A 26667-nucleotide genomic window follows, 5' to 3' on the forward strand; every position below is an offset into this window, starting at 1 on the left:
TCCAGTTGTTCCACCACTATTTGGTAGAAGACCATCCATTCTTCATTGCATTATCTTTGCTGCTTTGTCAAAAATCAATTGACTGTACTTGTGTGAGTCTATGTGTAGGTGCTCTCTTCCATTCCACTGATGTGTTTGTTCTTTTGCCAGTATCACAATCTTGATTACTTTATAGCAAGTCTTGAAGTTGAATAGTGTCAGTCATTCAGTTTTGTTCTTTTCCTTCATTACTGTGTTGGCATTGGGATCTTTCTACATAAACTTTAAATAATCAGTTTGCCTATATCCACAAAGTAACTTGGTGGGATTTTTATTGGAATCATGTTGAGTCTATAGACCAAGTTGGGAAAAACTGATCTTGACAGTATTGTCCTCCTATCCATATATAGGAACATGGAATATCTCTTCATTTATTTAAATCTTCTTTGATTTCTTTCTTCAAAATTTTGTACTTCATGTATTTCATTTTTTTCTGTACTAATATAAATAGTATGGTTTTACATTTCAGATTCCAGTTACTCATTGCTGATATATAGAAAAGCAGTTGACTTTTGTATATAACCTTACATCCTGCAAGCCTACTATGATTGCTTATTAACTCCAGTAGTTTTTGGATGATTCTTTAGAATTTTCTTAATAAACAATTATGTCATCTGCTAAGAGTTTTATTCCATCCTTTCCAATCTGTATACCTTTTATTTCCTTTTCTTGTTTTACTGCATTAGCTAGGTCTTCCAGTACAATGTTGAACAGGAGTGGGAAAGTATTTCGTTTTTCACCATTATGTATGATGTTGTAGGATTTTTTCGTTAGATGTTCTTTATCAAGTTGCAGGAGTTACCCTCTATTTCTAGGTTGCCGGGAGTTTTTATAATGAATGTTAGATTTTGACTAATGCTTTTTCTGCATCTATTTATGTGTAATGGATTATATCAGTTGATTTTCAAATGTTGAAATCCCTTGCATATCCCTTGCATACCTGGAATTAAATCCCACTTGGTCACTGTATAGATATCTTTTTTATACATTGTTGGATTCAATTTGGTAATATTTTGTTGAGGTTTTTTTGCATGTATGTTCATGAGAGATATTGGTCTGTAGTTTGTCTTTCTTACAATATCTTTGTTTATTTTTTATTAGGGTAGTGCTGGCCTCATAGAATGAATTGGGAAGTATTTTCTCTGCTTCTGTTTTTCTCGAAGAGATTGTAGAGATTTAGTATAATTTCTTCCTTAAATGTTTAATTGAATTCACTAGTGAATCTATCTGGATTCACTGAAGATGCTCCAGAGCTAGAGATCATACCACTTTGGGTTTCTTTGTAAGTACAAAATCAGCTGCCGTGGTGTATGCATTTTTGCTTTGCAAAAGTCAATATAATTATATTGGCCAGAATGAAAATCTGTTCAGTTTTTCCTTTTTTCTATGATCATGTCTGTCATAGTGCTCAGCAATTTTGCATAGCTTTTCATAGAGTTACCTTGATGTTTACTGGTAGCTAATTCATTTTACTTGGCTAGAACTGGGCCTGGTACTTTCTGTTTTGCAAGGCTATTAATTACTAATTCAATTTATTTAGTAGATATAGGGCTGTTCAGATGATTTGTTTCTTCTGTGTGAGTTTAGTGGTTTGTGTCTTTCAAGGAATTGGTCCATTTCATCTAGGTTTCCAAATTTGTAGGTATAGAGTTGTTTATAATATTCCTTTATTTTCCTTTATTATCAAAAATGATGGCCTGTCTTCATTTATGATATAATTTATTTGTGTGTTCTTTTTCTTATTTTAGTTAGCCTGGCTAGAGGTTTATCAATTTTATTGATCTTTCCAAAGAACTGGTTTTTGGTTTTGTTGAGTTTTCTCTATTGATTTTCTGCTTTCTGTTTCACTGATTTCTACTCTGATTTTTTTCTATTATTTCTTTTCTTCGACTTCAGACTTAATTAACTCTTCTTTTTCTAGTTTCCTAAAATGGAAGCTGAGATTATTGATTTTAGATCTTTCTCTTTTCTTACATGTGCATTCAGTGCTATAAACTTTCCTCTTAATTCCTGCTTTCACTGTATCCCAAAATTTTGGTAAGTTATATTTTTATTTAGTTCAGAATATTTTAAATTTCTCCCAAGACTTTAATGATTATGTGTTAATTAGCAGTGTGTTGTTCTAAAGTAATTTGGGATTTTCGCACTATTTCTCTGTTACTGATTTCTAGTTTAATTTCATTGTGGTCTGAGAGCATACTTTATGATTTATATTTGTTAAGGTATGTTTAATGTTCCAGAATGTGTTCTGTCTGAGTGAATGTTCCATGTGAGCTTGAGAAGAATATGTATTCAGCTGTTGTTGAATGGAGTATTCTATACATGTCAATTAGATCCAACTAATTGAGAATACAGTTCAGCTATGTCCTTACTGATTTTCTGTCAGATTTGCAAATTACTGATAGAGGAGTTTTGAAGTCTCCAACTATAATAGTGAATTAATATATCTCAAGATTATGTAATGAGTGTTCTTTTCCCCTGATATGCTGTGGGGAAAACAAGATTATTCCCTTTTTGTGAGAGTCACTTCTTACGTTTATTGTTCTATGAGGCTAGTATAATATACACATATTGTAATTGAATGGTTTTGAATAGTTAACAGGTTTTTTTTTTTTTGACTAAAAGAACAGTGAATATATCTGCCTTCTTATGAAATTCTATGTGAGTCATCTGCAGATATACTTAACAGGATGTAATTTTAAATATAAAAGATTTCTTCAAATCAAAACTTCAGTAATGTGTTCTGTTTTTTATTCATTCGGGATTTAATCCTTTTTTTCCCTCTTAATTCTACTTTCTAGTTACCTAATTTATGATTCTCTATTTGCTCCTTTTATATTTTATTTAAGTCACAGAAGTGTATTTTGAAAACAGTAGTTTTAATTTAAGGCAAAAAGGAGTAAAGTTTTAACATAATCCAGGTCTTATTTTGTGATAAGACTTTGTCATATATTATGAAATATAGAACAGAATGTTATGTAAGTTCAGGATGCTGTTGTATGCCCTTTTTTGTTAGCTACAACAGCTCAACTTTAATTTCCTCCTTTTTAAAAATATTTTTGGATTCCAAAGTAAATATAAATGGCATTGTTAAGTAACATTTTTCTTTCTACCCCATCTTCCTTTACTAAGGAATAAAAGTAAGGCATAAGTGAGAAATAAAAATTGCACATTCACAGATATCTTTTTTAGTCTGCAAGGCACTTGGGGGAAAGGTTTTTGGCTTGTTTATGGTGTAATCTCAGGAGGAAATACTGGAATATCCTGGAAGGAGGACTGTTAGACCAATGTTAGACTGAAGCTCTTTTCTTTCTAGGACAGCATGTTCTTATTCATGGGATTTGCAGCAACTATACATTTCCTCTATTTTCAGCTTCTGTTCTGGTTGTTGTTGTTATTAGTCTCTTTGTAATAGAGATGGGTAGGTTTATTTCTGCCTTCACATTTGTAATTTGTTGAAAATAAATGCTCTCTTTGTGAGAGTCCTTTGTGAAAAACTGAAGAGACTAGAGAGTAGCACTTAATTCTGCAGAGGGTAGTTCATAGTACTTAGTTTCTGCAGATGGGATTTAGCAGTATAGGCAAACTGCTTTGCTCCTCAGGAAGCAAAAGGTCTTGATTTCCTCAACTGTGTACCTTTAATAATTGGGAGTGTGATACAGGACATTTTGTAGCAATCTGTCCATTTTCCACTTAGGTTTAATCTTTTGGGTAAAGTAATACATTCTGTACATGGAGTATGATTTACCAAGGGGTTAAAAATTAATTTGAGACTAATTCCAGATCCACCATATATACTAGGAATCTATATCTCTTTATTCATTTATTTTGAGAGGAGGAAGTATATTTCTCTAGTTGAGGCAGGAGATAGATGGGCCCCAGGCTGAGCAGCTGGAGTTTATCCCCTGTGGACAGATTCTCCAAGATGAATACAACAGCAGGAGGAAGGAGAAGCTAAGACCTGCCCAGATGAAAGATAAAGGGACCACGTATTTCTCGTTCTCAGAGTCAAGGAGACCTTTCCCACTACACATGCGCAGAAAGGCTCCACAGAGGCCAAAAAGGGAGGGGGCGTCACCCCATAGTAAGTGATGTCAACCTACCCATAGGCCTCTTCTCTAGAATTCCATCTCGGCTAAGAGATGCACATGCACACGTGGGAGGACCCTGAGATAAACCAATTACAGACCCAGAACCAGGCAAAGCAAGATAATTGGCCAAAGGGAACCCAGAAGAAATGTCCCATACAAGTGAGGTAAACTACTACGCGCACACAACTCTCGACTCTGAGTCTGCCCACGTGAGTCTGTTCATATGTACCCTTATTCCTCCTGATAAATGCTTTACTTTTTTCACCGCTTTTCATCTCTGGGAATTCATTTCTACAAAGCTGACGAGCCAGGGACCTTGTCGCTGGCCACTGTCCCTGGTGGTCTAGTGGCTAGGATTCAGCGCTCTCACTGCCGAGGCCTGACTTAAGTCTCTGGCCGGGGAACCGAAATCCTGCTTGAAGCTGCTGCAGGCTGAGGCCACCCCAAGATCATAGTCATTTGATTTCAAATCCTTTTTCTTTATTAGTTCACCTACTCTTTTGACAATATTGTATATTATCATTCATCACAGCATGAGTAAATATTTAAAGGTAAGGAAGTGGTGAGTTTATAAGTTCCAGAAAGGAATACAGTTCAAAAAAAAAAAAAAATGAATGAGGAAAGTAGATTTGTGACATTAAAGAAACTATGACTACCAGATGTTATAAGCTTATACTTATGATGCCAGTTTATGGTTCCCTCACTGATGATTCCTACTCTAAGTGATGTTGATACAATTAGATTATAACTGATCCGTTTTGTGAGCAAATTCAATTTTACTTTCATCCAGGAACTGTGTTTTATATGGTAAAAGGAAGAGCTTTCAGTGTAAGATCAGTGTTGAGTAGAGGAATAGAAAGAATGCAGAGGAACAGTTAAGTCATATAATTTGAAAATGCTTGTCTAGGAAACTCTCGATTAGACTGAATGCCATAGGAAGAAGGAAGAAAGGTATAACTGGTCATTAAATATTTTGTAGAGATTTCTTTTGCTGGTCTTAGAAAAGCAAGCTGTGATTTTAATTTTTTTTACTTTTAGTACCTAATTTTTCTTTCATCTTTATTGAAAATTCTGTTCTTAATTGAAAAACCTTTAATATTTTTAAATTAAACTTTCAAAATAGACAAAATATATAAAATAGTTGAGTTCTTAAAACTGAAATACTTTAATATCAAAAATAAAAACCAAAAATAAATATGGAGACTCTTCAACATTATCCTTTAGTCCTTACGGTGATTGATGGAAAATTAAGTAAAAGTAGTGTTAACCCCTGTTTAGTCTGTGGTGGGCACTATACTCAATCTTCTATGTGCATTTCATTTCTTCATTTTATTTACACAAAAACCCTATTTAGTATGTACTATTATTATTTCCACTGTTTTATGGAGAAATAGATAAGGAAGGGGGAAAACCTAGGTCCATCTGATTCCCCAGAGCTTGAAATCATAACTACTTTGGGTTTCTTTGTAAGTAGAGAGTCAGCTATCATACTGCAAGCATTCTTGCTTTTCAAAAGTCAATCTAATAATAATGGCCAGAATGGAAAATCTGTTCAGTTTCTTTTCCTTTTTTCTATTCTCATGTCTTTCATTGCTTTCAACAACTTTACAGCTCTTCATAGAAGTAGCTAATGCGTTTTAGTTGACTGGAACAAGAACCTTTTAAAACCTAGGTTAGTTTAAAAATCTAAACCTTTTATGGGTCAGTTGGTTTAACTGCATTTTGTGACCAGAACCTCTACACATAATTGATTGATCACAAGAGGAATTTGTCATAGGTCAGGAGAATTCAACACACATTTATAGCACCACCAGAGTTCACTATATTATGCTTACTGTTTTGGGAATTATGTCATGATCTGAAAAAGCTGTAGCTGTTGTGTCAGTCTGAGGAAACTTGTCTGTTTTCATGGGCTTTTTATAATAATATTTATCTGTCAGACATGGCTTTCAAATTCAGCACCGTGCAAGAGACTGGTCTAGACAATTACAGAAGATATAGAATTTCCCTTAGAAATTTAGAATGTAGGAAGGTCATTACATTTTAGTCACAAATAACTGCTACAGTACCAACTACAAAGAATTACTGTAGAGGAAAGGCAAAAACTTTCAGTTTAGGATCATTTAGAAAGACTAAGTGGACATGCCTGAGAGTGCTATTAGATATGCTTTTAAAAATCTAATTTTCTATTTCTGGAGCTTATTTTTCTTACTGTCTTAGGTTTTAAAATGTACTTCATATCTTTTTCTTGCTCCCCCACTTCTCTGTTCTGATACAGATCATATAGCACGGGTACGTTTGTTACCTTTGCCTAGAAGAAATTTTTCCAGCATTGCCATTAGGATGTAACCTTTGAGTTAAAACTGATTTGAAGGGGAGAGTTGAAACTACCATTTTCTTTGTAAACTGCAAGACAGTTAGATTTTAGATGTTATCTTTGATATTAGCAAAGCATGTTATGTTTTATATAGTGTTTCTTTTATAAAGGACTGTAATTCTATTTATTCAGTCAAATTCTGTCTATATGAAACTTAAGTTGTGTACTAGTAGTTATAAATAAACCTTAAGTTGTGTACTAGTAGTTAGTTGGATGTAGTAGTTAATAAGTTAAATTCATTCATTTGTATGTCACCGTAGTTTAATATATAAATCTCTTGGATTTTCAGCATGGAGTGGGGAAAGAAATCCTGATTACAGTTCTCTTTCCCATTTAAATTTCTCCAATTTTTGTTTTGTTTTGGCTGTTTTTCTCAACTGTCAGTGGAATTATTGTCTTCCTGTCTCCATATTCAGGTAGTGTCAGTGGCTGAGTATCACCGCAGGATCGATGCTCTAAATACTGAAGAACTGCGCACACTCTGCAGACGTCTCCAGGTGCCCCCTTCAGTAGTTTAAACCCCTCCAGAGATTGAATATTCCCTGTTTTCAGTGTCTTTTGTCAGGGCAAATCTCTTTTTTGAAGGATTCGTTTTGACTGCAGCACTAAAATACGCCATCAGAAAATTCCTTTTGTATTAAAGAGTACAGTATTGCCTTGAAGAGCTGTAGGACTTTCTTTTCTGGCATCTTTTCATTTGAAAAATGTTCAGAGGAATTTTCTGTTATTTTAGAACTGTTCTCAGTACTGTATTTCTTAGATTGATGAGGAGTTTTCATTTTACATTGGAAGAATGTCTTGGGTTTGAGGTAGAATCTTTACTAAATGGAATCCGAAAGATGTACTATGGGAAAATGTTTTAAAATTTAACGGATAGCAAGGTTCTCTTCTTTAAGGCTATTTCAGTTGTATCAACCCTACATCAAATATCATAATGAGATGAATTGTTTTTCTCCTTAGGTTTTCCTGGTTGGTATTAGAAATACTTTGGAATAGTATAGATTAGGCACTACAACTAGATAAATTGTTTAAAATTCTGTGAAATAATCTTTGTGATTTTTCAGGAATAAGAACTATATATTTGACCTCATTTTTCAGCTTGGTGTATTATTGTGTGTTTTCCTCTTCTTAATGAGATATGCTTTCATGGCTTTGCTAGAACTCCTGAATTTTTTTCTTTTCTTTTAATGCTTCTCATGCTGCCTTGGATATTTTTTAACCTTTCACATCATCAAAATAAGGGTAAAACATGATGATGATGTGAAAGAATTAATATAGTTTTCATCAAAAAACAATACAGTTCTAGAACATGTATTGGTTGAAAATATATGTTGTTTAGGTTTGGTAAGAAATCTGTTAAAGGAACAAAATTTAGCAAGATTTCATTCCTGCGTGGAATCACAGTCGTCGAGAATTGCTGCATTTTAGTTATCTGCTGCAATAGAATTCTGTTTTCCAAATTAAAAGTTTCATTTCATATATTTTATTTTCTAATATTACTGCATTTTATATATTAAAATAAAATTAATATGAAAAAGTGCCAACAGAATAAATTGTACAGGAATTTAAGTTAATCAACGTTTCTGTCACTTTAAGAATATCACTGTTGTTTCATATATTTTATTTTCTAATATTATTCCATTTTACATATGAAAATAAAATTAATAGGAAAAAGTACCAACAGAATAAATTGTATAAGAATTTGTTTTGATTTAATCAACATTTTATCATTTTAAGAATATCAGTGAGATCATTTCCATCAAGAAAAGCATACATACTTTTTAGTGCATCAAATTGTTCTAATTTAAAAATAGGTTTGTGGAAAAGTTAACTTTTAAATGTATTGTTTGGTTCAGCTAGATAAAAAAATTTCATGTTTAGAAAGTAAAAATTAAAAAGGCATTTCTAAAACTAATGGTAACCTTTTCAGTGAAGCAGATAAATTCACATACACATGCACACCAATGAAACATTATCCTTTTTTTTTGTACTATTTTTTAAATTAAAATTTTGGCACCCAGGAAGTTTTCTTAATTACTTTTGGCAAATTTTATGTTAACCGTGAAAAAATATTCTCACATATTTTAAATAGCACAGATAAAAAGCAAGCTAGCTGGCTCATTTTTTGCCCTTGAACAGAAAAATTAAAGTTTCCATGCAGCTTACCTCTTTTTACCAGAAATGTGGAGTTTATCATTCAATACCTGTCCTTCCTCATGTAGTAGATGAGAAAAATGTCTGCTTATAAAAAAACTTTTTCTGCATTGGACATGCCATTGTTATTAGATGGAGCATCTTTTGCCTATTCTAAAATCCTAAATTAAAGCTTTAGCCACCTTTTTTAAGGTATAAGGTTTTATTTCTCTCAAAAGGCTAAAATTTTTGAAGGTTGGTTGCCGTTCTGTATTAATATGTTGCTGCTGTTTACTTCTTTAGATTACTACAAGGGAAGATATAAATTCAAAGCAGGTTACTCCAGTGAAAGCAGACCTGGAATCTGAATCTTTTCGACCAAACCTAAGTGATCCCAGTGAACTCTTACTGCCAGATCAAATTGAAAAGGTATGACATACCCACATATGTGCCTTTCTGAGTATGTGCCATGAGAATAAAATACCCTATTTTCAGTTGTTTTGAAAACTGAAGAAGCAGGGCTGCTGTTCCTAGTCTTAGTCTTCAATGCAGAGAAAGTAAACAAAATATAACAGCTAGCTGTAATAGAAGATATTAGGAGGTTTGGGTAAGCAGACATTAAAATAAATAACAGTAGCAATTTAGGTGAGACAATATAATGGCCAGTGTTTAATTTCTTATTGTGTGCCAGTTACTTGCTTTATATGGGCAATCTAATGTAGTTGTTGCAGCCCCTGTAGGAGTTGGATGCTCTTATTGTCACATTTTGTAAGTGAAGAAACGTGGGTGCAGAGAGGTTACATAAATGTTCAAAGCCATACAGTTATAACATATTGAAGCTTGATTTCTAATTCTGATAGTCTGCCTCTGGATTTGAGAGGTTATTAATAATCAAGCTAACAGTTCATCAAATATTTTTGTTAATTTGATACAGAGGATGCAAACAATAAGTAATCCATGTTTCTTGACTCTATTCTAATCTGTATATTGTTTGGTATGACTGTTTCTTTTCCTAATGAACAATTAATATTTCATACTGAGAAATGTACAGTTATTCTAAAAGCATCTCAGTATCTTTGACAATGATATTTTCTACTGTTATTTTTGTAGGCTGCATTTTATAAAGTACTATTAAATTCCAACTGGATTAGTATCGTACAGATTAACAATAAGCAGCTATTGAGTATGTGTTAACAATTTATTTTTCAAAGCTTACCAAGCATCTTCCACCAAGAACAATTGGCTATCCATGGACTCTTGTTTATGGTACTGGGAAGCATGGTACAAGCCTGAAGACCCTTTATCGAACAATGACAGGTTTAGACACTCCAGTGCTGATGGTGATTAAAGACAGTGATGGGCAGGTATGAAAAATAACAACCTTACCTTTTAAGAGATGGTAGTAACAGTAATGTTAGCATATTCTTTTGATAAAAATTTTCATTAGTACATTTTATTAAGTTTAACTGGTAATTATTGAGTGCTTTTGATATGCAAGGCAATGCTGAGTCCTACAGAGGTATAGATATGAGCATGAATAATTAAACAGTTCCTGCCTTCAAAGGAATTACAGTCTGGTAGAAAAGAATACTAAAGTATGTGAGTATCTCTAAAGCCAAGCAAAATATGCCCAGTATAGTTAGAATCTGTAAAAAGTAAAAGGGGTGTTTAGATTGTTCATTCCTATCTGAGGGAGATAAGAATGAGGTTCCAGGAAGTAGTGGAAATTGACAGTCTTGAAATGTGGGTAAATTTTAGAAAGTTAAAGATAATTGTGAGAGATAGCTTCTAGATGGCAGAGGAGTAAGACGTGGAGATCACCTTCCTCCCCACAAATACATCAAAAATACATCTACATGAGGAACAGCTCCTACAGAACACCTACTGAACTCTGGCAGAAGACCTCAGACTTCCCAAAAGGCAAGAAACTCGCCAGGTACCTGAGTAGGGCAAAAGAAAAAAAAACATAGACAAAAGAATAGGGACGGGACCTGCACCTCTGGGAGGGAGCTGTGAAGGAGGAAAAGTTTCCACACACTAGGAAGCCCCTTCACTGGCGGAGACGGCAGGTGGGTGGGGGAAGCTTCAGAGACACGGAGGAGAGCACAGCAACAGGGGTGCGGAGGGCACAGCGGAGAGATTCCCGCACAGAGCATTGCGGCCAACCAGCACTCACCAGCCTGAGAGGCTTGTCTGCTCACCGGCCAGGGCGGGTGGGGGCTGGGAGCTGAGGCTCTGGCTTCAGAGGTCAGACCCCAGGGAGAGGACTGGGGTTTGCTGCGTGAACACAGCCTGAAGGGGACTAGTGCGCCACAGCTAGCTGGAGGGGAGTCTGGGAAAAAGTCTGGACCTGCCTAAGAGGCAAGAGACCATTGTTTCGGGGTGCACAAGGAGAGGGGATTCAGAACACCGCCTAAACGAGCTCCAGAGATGGGTGCGAGATGCAGCTATCAGCGCGGACCACAGAGACAGGTATGAAATGCTGAGGCTGCTGCTGCAGCCACCAAGAAGCCTGTGTGCAAGCACGGGTCACTATCCACACCTTCTCTCCTGAGAGCCTGTGCAGCCCACCACTACCAGGGTCCCGTGATCCAGGGACAACTTCCCCAGGAGAGCGCACAGTGCACCTCAGGCTGTTGCATCATGCTGGCCTCTGCCGCCGCAGGCTCGCCCCACATTCCGTACCCTACCCTCCCCCCTGGCCTGAGTGACCCAGAGCCCCCTAATCAGCTGCTACTTTAACCCCGTCCTGTCTGGTTGGGGAACAGATGCCCTCAGGCGACCTACACACAGAGGCAGAGCCATATCCAAAGCTGAACCCCAGGAGCTGTGCGAACAAAGAAGAGAAAGGGAAATCTCTCCATGCAGCCTCAGGAGCAGTGGATTAAATCTCCACAATCAAATTGATATACCCTGCATTGTGGAATACCTGAATAAGCATTGAATTGTCCCAAAATTGATGAGGTGGACTTTGGGAGCAACTGTAGATTTGGGGTTTGATTTCTGCATCTAATTTGTTTCTGGTTTTATGTTTACCTTAGTTTAGTATTTAGAGCTTATTATCATTGGTAGATTTGTTTATTGATTTGGTGCTCTCTTCCTTTTTTCTTCTTTTATATATATATATATTCTTCCTTTTCTCCTTTCGTGAGTGTGTATGTATATGCTTCTTTGTGTTATTTTGTCTGTATAGCTTTGATTTTACCATTTGACCTAGGGGTCTGTCTTTTTTCACTTTGTTTTGGTTTTTTTTAGTATCGTTTTTAGCACTTGTTATCATTGGTGGATTTTCTTTTTTGATTTGGTTGCTCTCTTCTTTCTTTCTTTCTTTCTTTTTAATTACTCTTATTTTTTATTTTTAATAATATATTTTTTATTTTAATAACTTTATTTTTCTTTCTGTCTTTCTCTCTTTCTTTCTTTCTTTCTCTTTCTTTCTTTCTTTTTTTTCTCCCTTTTCTTCTGAGCCATCTGGCTAACAGGGTCTTGGTCCTCCGGCCAAGTGTCAGGCCTGAGCCTCTGAGGTTAGAGAGCTGAGTTCAGGACATTGGTCCACCAGAGACCTCCCAGCCCCACGTAATATCAGATGGTGAAAGGTCTCCCAGAGATCTCCATCTCAACGTGAAGACCCAGCTCCACTCAATGACCACCAGGCTACAGTGCTGGACACCCTATGCCAAACAACTAGCAAGACAGGAACACAACCCCACCCATTAGCAGAGAGACTGCCTAAAATAACACAGACACCCCAAATAATAAGTTCACAGACACCCCAAAACACACCACCTGATGCGGTCCTGCCCACCAGAAAGACAAGATGCAGCCTCATCCACAAGAACACAGGCATCAGTCCCCTTCACCAGGAAGCCTGCAAAACCCACTGAACCAACCTTAGCCACTGGGGACAGACACCAAAAATAACGGGAACTATGAACCTGCAGGCTGCGAAAAGGAGACCTCAAACACAGTAAGTTAAGTAAAATGAGAAGACAGAGAAATATACAGCAGATGAAGCAGCAAGGTAAAACCCCACCAGACCAAAGAAATAAAGAGGAAATAGGCAGTCTACCTGGAAAGGAATTCCGAGTAATGATAGTAAAGATGATCCAAAATCTTGGAAATAGAATGGAGAAAATACAAGAAACGTTTAACAAGGACCCAGAAGAACTAAAGAGCAAACAAACAATGATAAACAAAACAGTAAATGGAATTAAAAATTCTCTAGAAGGAATCAATAGCAGAATAACTGAGGCAGAAGAACGGAGAAGTGACCAGGAAGATAAAACAGAGGAAATAACTACTGCAGAGCAGAATAAAGAAAAAAGAATTAAAAGAATTGAGGACAGTCTCAGAGACTTTTGAGACAATATTAAATGCACCAACTTTTGAATTATAGGGGTCCCAGAGAAGAAGAGGGGAAAAAAAGGGGCTGAGAAGATACTTAAAGAGATCATACTTGAAAACGTCCCTAATATAGGAAAGGAAATAGTCAAGTCCAGGAAGGGCAGAGAGTCCCATACAGGATAAAACCAAGGAGAAGCACAAGACACATATTAATCAAACTATCAAAAATTAAATACAAAGAAAAATATTGAAAGCAGCAAGGGAAAAGCAACAAATAACATACAAGGGAATCCCCATAAGGTTAACAGCTGATCTTTCAGCAGAAAGTCTGCAAGCCAGAAGGGAGTGGCAGGACATATTTAAAGTGATGAAAGAGAAAAACCTACAACCAAGATTACTCTACCCAGCAAGGACCTCATTCAGATTCGATGGAGAAATTAAAACCTTTACAGACAAGCAAAAGCTAAGAGAATTCAGCACCACCAAACCAGCTTTACAACAAATGCTAAAGGAACTTCTTTAGGCAGGAAACACAAGAGAAGGAAAACACCTACAATAACAGACCCAAAACAATTAAGGAAATGGTAATAGGAACATACATATCGATAACTACCTTAAATGTAAATGGATTAAATGCTTCAACAAAAAGACATAGACTGGCTGAACGGATACAAAAACAAAACCCGTATATATGCTGTCTACAAGAGACCCACTTCAGACCTAGGGACACATACAGACTGAAAGTGAGGGGATGGAAAAAGATATTCCATGCAAATGAAAATCAAAAGAAAGCTGGAGTAGCAATTCTCATATCAGACAAAATATACTTTAAAACAAAGACTATGACAAGAGACAAAGAAGGACACTACATAATGATCAAGGGATCAATCCAAGAAGAAGATATAACAATTGTAAATATTTATGCACCCAACATAGGAGCACCTCAATACATAAGGAAAATGCTAACAGCCATAAAAGGGTGATCAACAGTAACACAGTCATAGCAAGGGACTTTAACACCTCACTTTCACCAATGGACACATCATCCAAAATGGAAATAAATAAGGAAGCACAAGCTTTAAATGATACATTAAACAAGATGGACTTAATTGATATTTATAGGACATTCGATCCAAAAACAGCACAATACACTTTCTTCTCAAGTGCTCATGGACATTCTCTAAGATAGATCATATGTTGGGTCACAAATCAAGCCTTGGTAAATTTAAGAAAATTGAAATCGTATCAAGTATCTTTTCCGACCACAACACTATGAGACTAGATATCAGTTACAGACAATAATTGCTGGAGAGGGTGTGGAGAAAAGGGAACCCTCTTGCACTGTTGGTGGGAATGTAAATTGATACAGCCACTATGGAGAACCACATGGAGGTTCCTTAAAAAAACTAAACATAAGAGATACCATACAACCCAGCAATCCCACTACTGGGCATATACCCTGAGAAAACCATAACTCAAGAGACAGGTACCACAATGTTCATTGCATCTCTGTTTACAATAGCCAGGGCTTGGAAGCAACCTGAGTGTCCATTGACAGATGAATGGATAAAGATGTGGCACATATATACAATGGAATATTACTCAGCCATAAAAAGAAACAAAATTGTGTTATTTGTAGTGAGGTGGAGGGACGTAGAGACTGTCATACAGAGTGAACTAAATCAGAAAGAGAAAAACAAATACCATATGCTAACACATATATACGGAATGTAAAAAAAAAAAGAAGAAAAAATGGTTCTGAAGAACCTAGTGGCAGGACAGGAATAAAGATGCAGATGTAGAGAATGGACTTGAGGACACGGGGAGGGGGAAGGGTAGGCTGGGATGAAGTGAGAGAGTGCATGGACGTATATACACTACCAAATGTAAAATAGCTAGCTAGTGGGAAGCAGCCACATAGCACAGGGAGATCAGCTCGGTGCTTTGTGACCACCTAGAGGTGTGGGATACGGAGGGTGGGAGGGAGGGAGATGCAAGAGAGAGGAGATATGGGGATATATGTATATGTATAGCTGATTCAATTTGTTATACAGCAGAAACTAACACACCATTGTAAGGCAATTATACTCCAATAAAGATGTTTTTAAAAAAATAGCTAAAAAATAAATAAATAAAATTTATAAAATAAATAAAGATAATTGTGTGAGGATGAGACCAAGAACAAAGTCCCAGATAAGGAAGAGATGGTTTGGTTATTCCTGAAACAGCAAGTTCATAAATGGGCAGAACACGTCTTTGTTATTGTCAGACCTAGTAGCTTCATTTTGGGAGGTGGAGGTGGTGGTACAGAGTTTCTGGGGTGCTGGTAATGTCCTGTTTCTAGGTCTGCATGAAGGTTGAATGGAACTTTGCTTTGTGATGATTCCAAATTGATCTGTATGATTGTATTATATATATATATATATATATATGTACATACACACCTTACAATAAGAAAAGTCTATTTTAAAAATTGAGTCTGGAAGTAGAATGTCAGGAGAGATAGTGACTGTAGAGATCATCGAACTCTACTTTGCCATTTCGTGATCTGGAACCTTAGACCCACAACATTGAAATGACTTGTCCAGTCCTCTTGTTCATTTATTCATCCTTTTTTTAGGGTATCTACTGTGTGTCTTGTACTGTGTAAAGGCAAGGCATTACAGGACCAAACAATTCAGACTGAAGTTCTGTCCTCATGGAATTTACTGTCTAATGAAGAGGAAACTGGCATACCTTTTTAGTAGTAGAATGTTTACCCATACTGAGGGGTTTTTGCTGTCGTAAGTGCTACAGTACCACAACAGCATGTTGTCCTCACTGTGTGTACATTGTCATGCTGAAATATGGCTACCACTTTTTTAGATTATCTTTTTGTTACAATAGACATGTTTTTAGATTTCAAAACTAGGAAAAATCTGGTTTTTTCCCACTGAGAAACTGATATGCTTTGTACCTGACAATAATATGAATTGTGTGACAACTGGTCATGTTTCACTTCTTTAAGTACAAGTAGACAAAACTATGCTAGATTAAACTTTTTGCATTTTACTTAAACATATATACTGGGACAGTGCTTACCGAAACAAATTAATAGTCATGTCATTGAACGTGCCTTTTTTATCCTTAGGTTTTTGGTGCATTGGCGTCTGAGCCATTTAAAGTAAGTGATGGCTTTTATGGTACTGGAGAGACCTTTGTTTTTACATTCTGTCCACAATTTGAGGTAAGAACACTTATTCCAGTTATATTCAGTTTGTGAAGAGGTGTCATCTTGAATAGAACATTCACTTTGGAGTCCTGCATACTTGCATTTGACTCTCAATCTCTGCCTTTTACTAACTGATAACCAAGCACTTTTTTGACCATTGTGAGCTTCAACTTTCCTGTGGTTAGAATGGGGATCATAAAATGTAACAAGGTTGTTTAAAAATTAAATGAGAATCATATATGTGTAACACTTGGTGTGGTACCAGAAAGACATCATGGGCTCAGTAAGGAGTATACGTCATTATTACTGTTTTGTTTATTAATTATCTTTGTAAAATTTCTAGAAACTTTTAATGACCAAGTTTAATGATGTCAGTCTTGAAAATTTTAAAAACAAATTATTTGGGGTTAAATCAACAGTGATTACCTGATTTCATTTTCTTTATTGTGACTTGACTAAAATTAGATACATTCTAATGCCAATGAGATCTGAAATTTAATACATGCATTTTAGTGAATGTGTAACTGTTTAAAGCATTGAGTGCAATCTCAGAGTCTCTGGTACAGTCAGGTTCAGCATGTCAGACAGTACCTAAGAGATGAAATTATAACCTTGAAAATAGGGGTCAACACAGTTGGTTTTTTAAAAAATTGTCTTTAGGAACAGTTTCTATAATGAACAAAATAGGATTTGATAACATAATAGGAATGAGCTCTCTTAACAAATTTGGGTTTAAGTGGCTCACCAGATTAACTAGTGCTTTCCATTCCTTCCATAAAACATATCAACTGATGCCTACAGCTACCTAGAAGCTTGTAGTTGTTACAGATTTTTGAAGTTTCAGTTATACTTGTTTCCAGTCCTTTTTTATGATGTTGTTTCTACCTGGTAACTAATAATGTAATTAAACAAATGTTATATGTATATGAAAAAGTGAGTGCTAAAGTGTATTTTATTGAAAACTGTAATGAATACTTTGGAAAATTTTTATAAAGGTGAGGTGCTATAAATTGATGTTGTATTAGGTTTAGGTAGAACTTGCATGAAAGGTTAAAAATATTTAAGAATATTAACATCTAAAAGTTTTACCCTTGAATGTCTCAAGTGTTTTTATGTTCACTCCTCTTTAAAGAAATTGAAACTGGAAAGCATAAACACGTGCTATAGGCTTCTGTGAGAATAATGATAGGCAAATTCATACCCAAAGAAAAGACCTTGGCCCTATACCAAAATGTTAAAACATTATCAAATTAATGTTCATTTATATTTGATGCTAAAATAAAAGTTAATGACATCTACTCAGTTTTTAACTAATTTTCTACTTTCTTTAACTTTTCTCATTAACCATTGAACTCTTGTAGTCAGAAAAGAGAAATTCACATAGATAGTGATATTTTCATCTACATATTTAAAGCTTTTGTCATTTTTGTAGGTCTTTAAGTGGACAGGAGATAATATGTTTTTTATCAAAGGAGACATGGATTCACTAGCTTTTGGTGGTGGAGGGTAAGTCTCTTGAACATTTGACTGTGAGATTTTGAAAGAAACTTTAAAAATTCATTTGTGGGGCTTCCCTGGTGGTGCAGTGGTTGAGAGTCCGCCTGCCGATGCTGGGGAAACGGGTTCGTGCCTCGGTCCGGGAGGATCCCACATGCCGCAGAATGGCTGGGCCCGTGAGCCATAGCCGCTGAGCCTGTGCGTCTGGAGCCTGTGCTCCGCAACGGGAGAGGCCACAACAGTGAGAGGCCCGCGTACCGGAAAAAAAAAAAAAAAAATTCATTTGTGTTATTTATAAAATCAGCTATCTTTGGAAAGTTTTGACATTGGAATCCTAATTTATATATTATGACTAAGAAAGTATAATATTTGCAAGAAGGTGCTTGAGTGTAGTATTTGAAACTTTTGGTAGAATACTACTCATCTCAAAATGCTGTTTAGTTGATTCCCCTTTGATTAACCCTTTTGATTAAAACCCTTCTTTTAAAGTCTAGTGACTTCTTGATAGTTGAAAGAGAAATACACTAATCCCTTAGAACTTCTCAAATTTTCAGAAAACCATGGTGATATGTTCTTTCTCTCAATTTATAAAAAAGGTCTAAAATTTTTCATGTTATTCTACCCTGGAGACTATTTGGATTGATATTTTAGACAATAGAAATCTGTTTTCCTGTTAAAAATGTTAGTGACACCCCCACCCCCGATTTTCAGGGCTTGTTTTCTTTTTTTTTAACAGTATGAGTAATCAGCAGTTTGATTTGATTCTTTTGGCATAGCAAGCATTGTGAGAAACTTTGTTTTTTTGTTCTGGTATTCCAACTTCATTTAGTCTTCATGGTATTTGGGGGTAGCTTGCTCTACTGCCTCCTAGCCTAGACTCCTCAACTAGCCCTTAGCAAATACGACTTCCTTCATTTGTTATTTCTCTCTATCCTTCCGGATCGTAATAATGTATGCTAAATAACTCCTAAATTTATAGAAGTGTTATTTGTTTCCCACATTTCAGGATATATAATAATAATTCGTTCAGGCCACAGAATCTTGTTAGCCTGAATAGTCATCATCCTGAGTGATTCTAGCACATTCTCTTACAACTTCTCTATAGATAGGTATTCGGAAGACATGATTTCAGTGATTAAAAATTAACCATGGTTATGATAGCCTTCTCTGAAGGACATAACCAGGTAACTAAAAACCATGTTATTTTTAGTTGTTGGAATTAGCTTATAATGTTTATATGTTCCAATTACACCTTTTTTGTTTGGGGAGAAGGCAGAGTCATTCGTCCCTACTCCAATGGTGGTCTTACATGTGATTCAGTTAGCTCTCCAGGAAAGCCTCACAAGCAAGTGGCTTATAATTTCAAGCTATTAAGGGTGCCTTTAGTCTTTGAAAGTAATGTACACAATGTCATTAGATATTTGCTGCAACTTAGTGTTAATGATGCAACGTGATTCCAGCAGCTAAACTCACCATTGGGTCAGTTGATAACAAATTAAGACAAGTTTACAGTCTTTGAAGGTGAGTACAGTCTCAGAAAATGGGAGCTGTAAGGACTTGATATTCCAGAATTCCAAACAGGAGCCCCAAAGAAATCAAAATCATGTGATGGACTGAATATAGGCTTTGGAGTCAGATAGACCTCATTCAAATTCCAGCTTCAACATAAATCACATGTGGGACCTTGAACAACTCAAGTCTAAAGTTTCCTCAGCTGTGAGTTAGAGATTGAACCCTTGGGCTTCCCTGGTGGCGCAGTGGTTGAGAGGCTGCCTGCCAATACAGGGGACACGGGTTCGTGCCCTGGTCCGGGAGGATCCCACGTGCCGCGGAGCGGCTAGGCCCCATGAGCCATGGCCGTTGAGCCTGCGCCTCCGGAGGCTGTGCTCCACAGTGGGAGAGGCCGCAACAGTGAGAGGCCCGCGTACCGCAAAAAAAAGAAAAAGAGAGTGAACCCTTAACATTAACCACACATTTTATTTTAGATGATAGGGAGTTTTCATGTCGCTAAGAAACTCATGTTAAATATATTAAAACCAAACAGCAAAGAGAAATTCATAATACCAGGCAAAGAATAACAGAGTAGTACCTGCCTCAAAAGCTAATTCTATAATTTTAGAGGGTTCATCTTACTCCTTGATCTATATGTTAAGTGATTTTATAATGGGATATGAACAAAACAAAGTTGCCTTGTGCCACTTTGTGTGGAAAGGAGTAGGGAATGGTTTTGAAAAAAATTTTTAGAGTTGTTGAATATTGAAATGTCTCATTAAATTAATATTTTACAACCTCTGCAATTATTCTTTTACAACTTAGGGCATAAGTATTAAAAGATTTTTGTTAGAACTATTTTCTTCTATGTATTACAGGGGAGAATTTGCCCTGTGGCTTGATGGAGATCTCTACCATGGAAGAAGCCATTCTTGTAAAACATTTGGAAATCATACACTTTCTAAGAAGGAAGACTTCTTTATCCAAGACATTGAAATCTGGGCTTTTGAATGAATATAATGCTCTCTCTCTTAGCAGGATAATGGCCCAAACCTGACATGGACAAACAAGCATTGTTTGGAAAGTTCAAGAAGCAATACAATGTAACATGTAACTCATGCTTTAAAAATAGTTCATATCACCATTTCTTACAGCTATAATTTTGGAATTTATTTTTAAAATCATGTTTCTGTCCCAGAGGTCTTTAGGGTTAGACCATGGCGTGGGTCCCTGCAGTGTAACAGCTTAGGTTTTGTCAGAATTTCGGTAGCATTTTGATCATAGTGACCACCTCATCTATAATCCATGTTTTCTCAGTCTCCTAATAGGATGGTGCTCTTTTGTTGAACCTATTTTGGTTTATTATTTTTTAAACTATATTGATTGTTTTAGTAGAGTAGTCTAACCTGGGATATTGAGGGAATGAAGACTAGGTACTGCTGTATCTGTGAGGTTGGCACAGGTGACTTTTCGACATGCTCCGCTTAGTTATTCTTATAAAGGAAAAAACACATGCCAAAACAATGCATACTTCATACACCACTGAGTTCTAGTTTTAATTCACAGTACAACATTCTCTTTATTAATTTTGCCTGTATTCTCAATTTCATTTTAATAAAAATGAAATTTGAGGAAAATTCTGATTGTAATAGACCACAGTGCACATGATCTGCGGGTTTGGGCATATGCTTTCATCGTTGAATTATCTGATAAAGAGTTATAAAATGACAGAGGAGAATGAGAACTTGATGATTCTACTGAATTTAATGTATCAAGCAAGAAAATATACTATTTACATATTTGTAGCTTAGCAGGGCATTATCATAACTACAAAAACTAAGAGACAGATGCATATTTCGTCAACATATTGTGTCAGGTATACTGTTTTATAGTTCTGTTGTTTTAGCCTTGTTGCACACCAACTCCGAAAATAAGGTTCCTGTTCAAAAGAAAAGAAAAAAAAACCTTGTGATTTTTTTTGAGTGGTATATGTTATTAATCACCATTAGCATTTGCTGTTATAAAAGGGCAATGATTATAGTAGAATATTGTAACTCAGTAGACTTGTTGAATATGCAAACTTACTGTCAAGTGACCTCAAAAAAAGAAAAGATAAAATATATCAGTAGTTCTTATCCTCTTTTGTAGGAAACCAGTAATAAGCCATTGCGGCAATAATTCATCAGTTAATTTCAAAGCTTCATGTAATGCAAAAAAATCCTGCCGTTATACATGTGACAGTGACCTTGTGCTGAAATTTCAGCTATTCCAGGTAAACATTGTATATTATCTTGTAAATTAATGTTTAAAGGTAGTTTTGTTCTTATAGAAAGTGTTGATTGCCAGGTTGCTTATAGCACTTTAAATTATTCTAAAAATGAAATTATAAGCCAAATATGTTGGCTTAAGTAGATTTAGTTGTATAGTACTTGGATATATTTAGATCTTTTGAAAGTTTAGATAATTATCTAAAGAAAGCATAATGCTAATGAAAAAGAAAATCTGATAATCTATTTAATATGCTATTGCCGAATATGAATAGAAACACAGGGCATCGTTTCCTTGTTTATGTAAAGCTCTCATTAAAAGTTACTACCAGTGTATAGATTAAATGTTTACAATATAGGGAACTGTAAATAAATATATCAGTTTCTTTCCCCCTTTGGTCTTCCACAGCAGTATTATTGTCTTTGTGGAGTTGACTAATCATAAAAAAATCCTGTATTGGATTTCAATTACAGTAAGGTCATAGTGGTGTATACCAAATAAAATTAAATATATAAATATAAATTTGAGTTTGGATTTATTGAATAATCAAGTTATTTTTATATTTAAGAAGTCTGATTAAATGTACTACTGTCTTTTATATGTGAAAAATGGTTCTAGGAGCTATGGTGGTGGTGTGGTGGTGGTGTGGTGGTGGTAATAGTAATAATGATGGAAGGATGCATTCAAACAGAGGGAACAGCACAGTTTAAAAAATGGGGATGTACTTGGGTACTTGGCACATGAGGAAATGTAAGTCATTTGTTATTTTTAAATTATGTCCCTGGTTTTCTTGGTGGGGAGTGCACAGCAAGGTAAGACTAATTTCATAAAGAGCTCTGTTGTTGTGCAGTGTCAAAAAATTTAGATTTTTTTTAATCTCATAGGAGCAATTAAGAAAATTTGAGTGCAAGAATGTTATGATCAGATTTCCACTTTAGAAAGATGTCTGTGAAAAGTAGATTAGTAGAGAAACAAATTAGAGACAAGGACACTAATAAGACTGTTGAAAAGTCCAGAGCGAAAATGTTGAGGTCTGAACGAGAATAGTAGCAATAGTGATAAGAAAGGAGGCATGGATTTGAAACAGATTTAGGAATTAGGATTAACAAGATATGGTTATTAATTGGATGTCAGAAAGAGTTAAGGATAGCTCTCAGGTTTTTTTGTTAGGAATATATTATTCATCGAGATGGGTGATGTACAAAGAGTAGAAACAAGCAGCAGATAGGGAAGTTAGGTTAGTTGTGGAACTTATTATAGTATAATATGAGAAACTAGAGAACAAATTGGGGGCAGGGGGGAATTAATATTCTGTTCTGATAGATAAAAAAAAATTTTAAATCAACAACATATAGGTAGATGTTGAAGCCATAACCTGTGGATGATATGCCCTTGGAGATTATAGACTGAGTGAAAAGAGAATTCTTGAGATAGGTTTTGGGGGTATAGTAATATTAAGTGACAGGCAGAAGAAAAGGCTGTAAGCTTCCATCTCAAGCAGCTAGAAGAACAGTAACAAATTTAACCTAATGAAAATAGAAGGAAAAACGAAATAAAGATGTGAGCAAAAATCAATAAAATTTAAAACAAGCATACAGAACAGAAAATCTGAGAATAATAAAATTGTAAGCCTCCAGCAAGATTAAGAAAAAGATAAATCACTGTTAAGAATTTAAACGGAGACATCACTAGAGCCAGTGAACCTTAAAGAGATAAGATATTGTGAAGAACTTTGCATCAATAAACTTGACAATGTAAATGAAACAGAAAAATGTTTTGGAAAACAGAATTTATTAAAAAATGATCCAAGAAGAAATAAAATTTTTGTATTAAAGAAACTGAATCTCTTAATTAAAAAAAAAAAATCCTTCCCACAAAAAACTCAGGTCTGTATGCTTCCACTGGGTAATCCTTTTAAGTATTTAAGGAAAAATAAAGTATCAGTCTTACATGAACTCTTCCAGGGTACTGAGAAAAGGGAGAACTTATGTTATTGAGGCTAGCACCACCTTGATACCAAAACTTTACAATCCTTACCAAAAAAATTACAGAACAGCATGGTATGAGCATAGATACAAAATCCTATATAAAATATTCACAACTCAAATTTAGCAATGTATGAAAGAATAATATATTACAACCAAATTGAGTTTATTCCAGGAAAGCAAACAGTAGTTATTTTTAAATTGGTATTGTTTTCCACATTTAAAGAAGAAAAATCCATGATCATCTCTACAGAAGCAAAAGAAGCATTTGATCAATTTCAGTGCCTGTTTATGATAAAAACTTAGCAAATTAGAAAAGAAGGGATCTTCCTCAATCTGATAGAAAAATATCCTTGAAAAATGTACAGGAAGCATCATCTTTAATGGTGAATTATTGAAGGTTTCCTCCCAGAAGTAGGAAACGTAACAATAATAACTGCTTTCACCACTTCTCTTCAACATTATCCTGGAAGTTCCAACCAGTTCAATAAAGCAAGATAAAAGGCATAAGGACTGGGAAGAAAAGACTTTAAATGTCATTTGTATAGGACACAATCGTGGACATAGAAAATTCCAAAAAGATCAAACTGTTGAAATAATTTGATTTACCAAGGTCACTAAAGACAAGTTCAATATTAAAAAAAAGAGTAAAAACCCTTCTTTTTATTCTTTCTAAACCAATAGTTAGAAAATGAAGCTTAAAATACTGTCATTTTGCAATACCATTGAAAAAATCGGATATGTAACAAAAAGATAGACATAAGTAGGAAGGATATACCATGCTCATGATACGAAGACAAAATTGAAAGATGTCAGTTCTCTAAAATCAATCTGTATTGGCAGGGAAAATCTCAGCCAGGTTTATTTGTGGAAATTAAGCTGGTCTATAATTTATATGGAAATGTAAAGGCAAAGAACAGCTGAGGCAACAGTGAAGAATGAGGCTGTGGTCTTAAATACTAGATAATCAGGATCTATTAAAAAGGTGTTTAAAACAATGTGGTATTGGTCAAAGGCTATACAAAAGAATGGATTAAAGTCAAGAGTCTAGAAACAGACTGATTTTTTAAAAAGATGCTGCTGCTGCTTAGTGGAGAGAATGGTCTTTTCAATAAATGATGCTGGATTAATTGGATGTCTGTATGGAACAAAAAATCTTGACCTATCATACCACATACAAAAATTAATTACAGATTGTAGATCTAAATGTTAAAGGTAAAAAAATAATGCTTTTAGTTGAAAAATATAGGAGAATATCATCATGACTTTAGGATACACATACATTGGACAGAAAAGCACTAACTATAAAGGAAAAAATGGTAAATTATACTACATTAAAATGTTAAGAGCTTTTCATCAAAAGACATCATTAAAAATGAAAAGGCAGCCAACAGAGTAGAAGGTTCTTGTAATACACAGATCTAATGAAGGTCTCACATACACAATATACAAATGACTACGACTCAAACAAAAGACGGAAAAGGCAGAAGACTTTGGCAATTCCTAAAAGTATTAAAACAGCCAATAAGCGCTATTTTAAAAAGGAATGTGAAGTGGAATAACTTTGGAAAACATTTTTTGGCGGTATTCTACTAAAGCTAGATTTGGCCGGCAAATTTCATTCCTTGCTATGTACCCAACAGTAATTGTGTATATTTGTTTACCAAAATATATGTACTAGAGTGTTTAAAAAAGAACTATTTGCTTTCTTTCTCCTCTCCTGACCATCGCCCTGCTCCCTCCATACATTCACCCATTCACCTGTTTTACTGAGTCTAATTTACTGCTTCCTCTGGCTTGTTCCTGGAAGTAATCAAGCACGTGGGCACTCTTCACTAGCAGAGTCTTGGTTCTTACAGCCAGCCCTCTGGTAAGGCGCACTGGTTTTCAAACCAGCTAAAGGGGCTCATCTTCCCAGTGTCGGACTCCAGGTCTGGGGGTGCCCAATATGTGTCTCGAGCCCCTCACTCCCCAGGCAGGATCCCCGAGCTTGTGATATATCCCCCTCCTCTTTGTGTTCCCTGCTCAGGGCGCAGGCCCTGATCTGACAGCTTCTCCTCCCTTCCTACCTGGTTCTGTGTGAATCTTTCTTTAGAGCCTTTGTTGTAGAATAGCCTTTCTGCCAGTCTCCAGTTTGTTTTCAGTGAGAATTGCTCCACGTGAAGTTGTACTGTTGATGTGTTCCTGGGGTGAGGTGAGCTCAGCATTCTCCTACTCTCTGCCATCTTAATCTCCCCTGCAACCTTTCCCTTACTTTTTTCAGAGCTGCATCCATGTGTATGTACCATGCTTTTTTCGGCCATTTTCCTATATGTATTAGGTTATTGCATTATTTTACAATTAAAAATAGTACACTATGTTATGCATATGTATTTTCATATTGTTTGAGTTGTATCTTAAAAGGAAATTTGGGGATTGGAATTTATTGGTCAAAAAGTAAATGCAGGGCTTCCCTGGTGGCGCAGTGGTTGAGAGTCCGCCTGCCGATGCAGGGGACACGGGTTCGTTCCCCGGTCTGGGAAGATCCCACATGCCACAGAGCGGCTAGGCCCGTGAGCCATGGCCGCTGAGCCTGCGCGTCTGGAGCCTGTGCTCCACAATGGGAGAGGCCACAGCAGTGAAAGGCCCGCATACCACAAAAAAAAAAAAAAAAAAGTAAATGCAATGTGATTTTGTTAGATACAGGGGTGCCCCCCAAATCTGGGCACACAATGCCATGAGATAATCCTTGCTGGGATGATATTGAACCACAGCACTCTGAAAACCTCTAGGCCAAGAAGTGAGGTCCTACGGCGCATTTATAAATTAAATACTTCTGCAGACATTGTGTTCTTACTGTGTATCAAGAAACATCCTCGGTACTGGGAATGAAAATGTATATTCTAGGAGGCATCTGCATTAAGAGGCCACTTTAACATGGGCCAGATGGTTCCCTGCTTCTGTAATCCCTGAAAGTAGTGACAATAAAGTACAGCGATACTTTCTCTAGCATGAGTTCCCACTGAAATGAAATTCTACTTTACACAGAATTATTCCCACATCGTGTGAGAAACAGTACCTAATATATCTGTTGGTAGTATTAAAAAAAAGGGTGGGGGGGCTTCACTGGTGGAGCAGTGGTTAAGAATCCGCCTGCCAATGCAGGGGACACGGGTTCGAGCCCTGGTCTGGGAAGATCCCACATGCCGCGGAGCAACTAAGGCCGTGCACCACAACTACTGAGCCTGCGCT

The 26667-nt window shown here is 35.9% G+C and overlaps 1 protein-coding gene across 9 annotated transcripts in view; it reads left to right on the forward strand.

The window, feature by feature from the left end:
- OXR1 (oxidation resistance 1) overlaps positions 1-26096 on the forward strand; it is an 874541-nt gene extending 848445 nt beyond the window's left edge. For 6 of the 9 annotated variants that reach the window (XM_049700414.1, XM_004282931.4, XM_033411249.2 and 3 more), the window contains 6 exons: positions 6924-7004; positions 8944-9069; positions 9852-10004; positions 16115-16210; positions 17628-17701; positions 20062-26096. In XM_049700414.1, coding sequence (XP_049556371.1) covers positions 6924-7004; positions 8944-9069; positions 9852-10004; positions 16115-16210; positions 17628-17701; positions 20062-20197 — 666 coding nt within the window. In that variant the 3' untranslated portion in view covers positions 20198-26096. The remainder of the gene's footprint in view (positions 1-6923; positions 7005-8943; positions 9070-9851; positions 10005-16114; positions 16211-17627; positions 17702-20061) is intronic. The other 3 variants (XM_004282933.4, XM_004282932.4, XM_004282935.3) reach the window with 1 other exon arrangement.
- Positions 26097-26667: the final 571 nt, after the last annotated feature.

Source organism: Orcinus orca, chromosome 17, assembly GCF_937001465.1.
Source record: "Orcinus orca chromosome 17, mOrcOrc1.1, whole genome shotgun sequence".
Classification (NCBI taxonomy): domain Eukaryota; kingdom Metazoa; phylum Chordata; class Mammalia; order Artiodactyla; family Delphinidae; genus Orcinus; species Orcinus orca.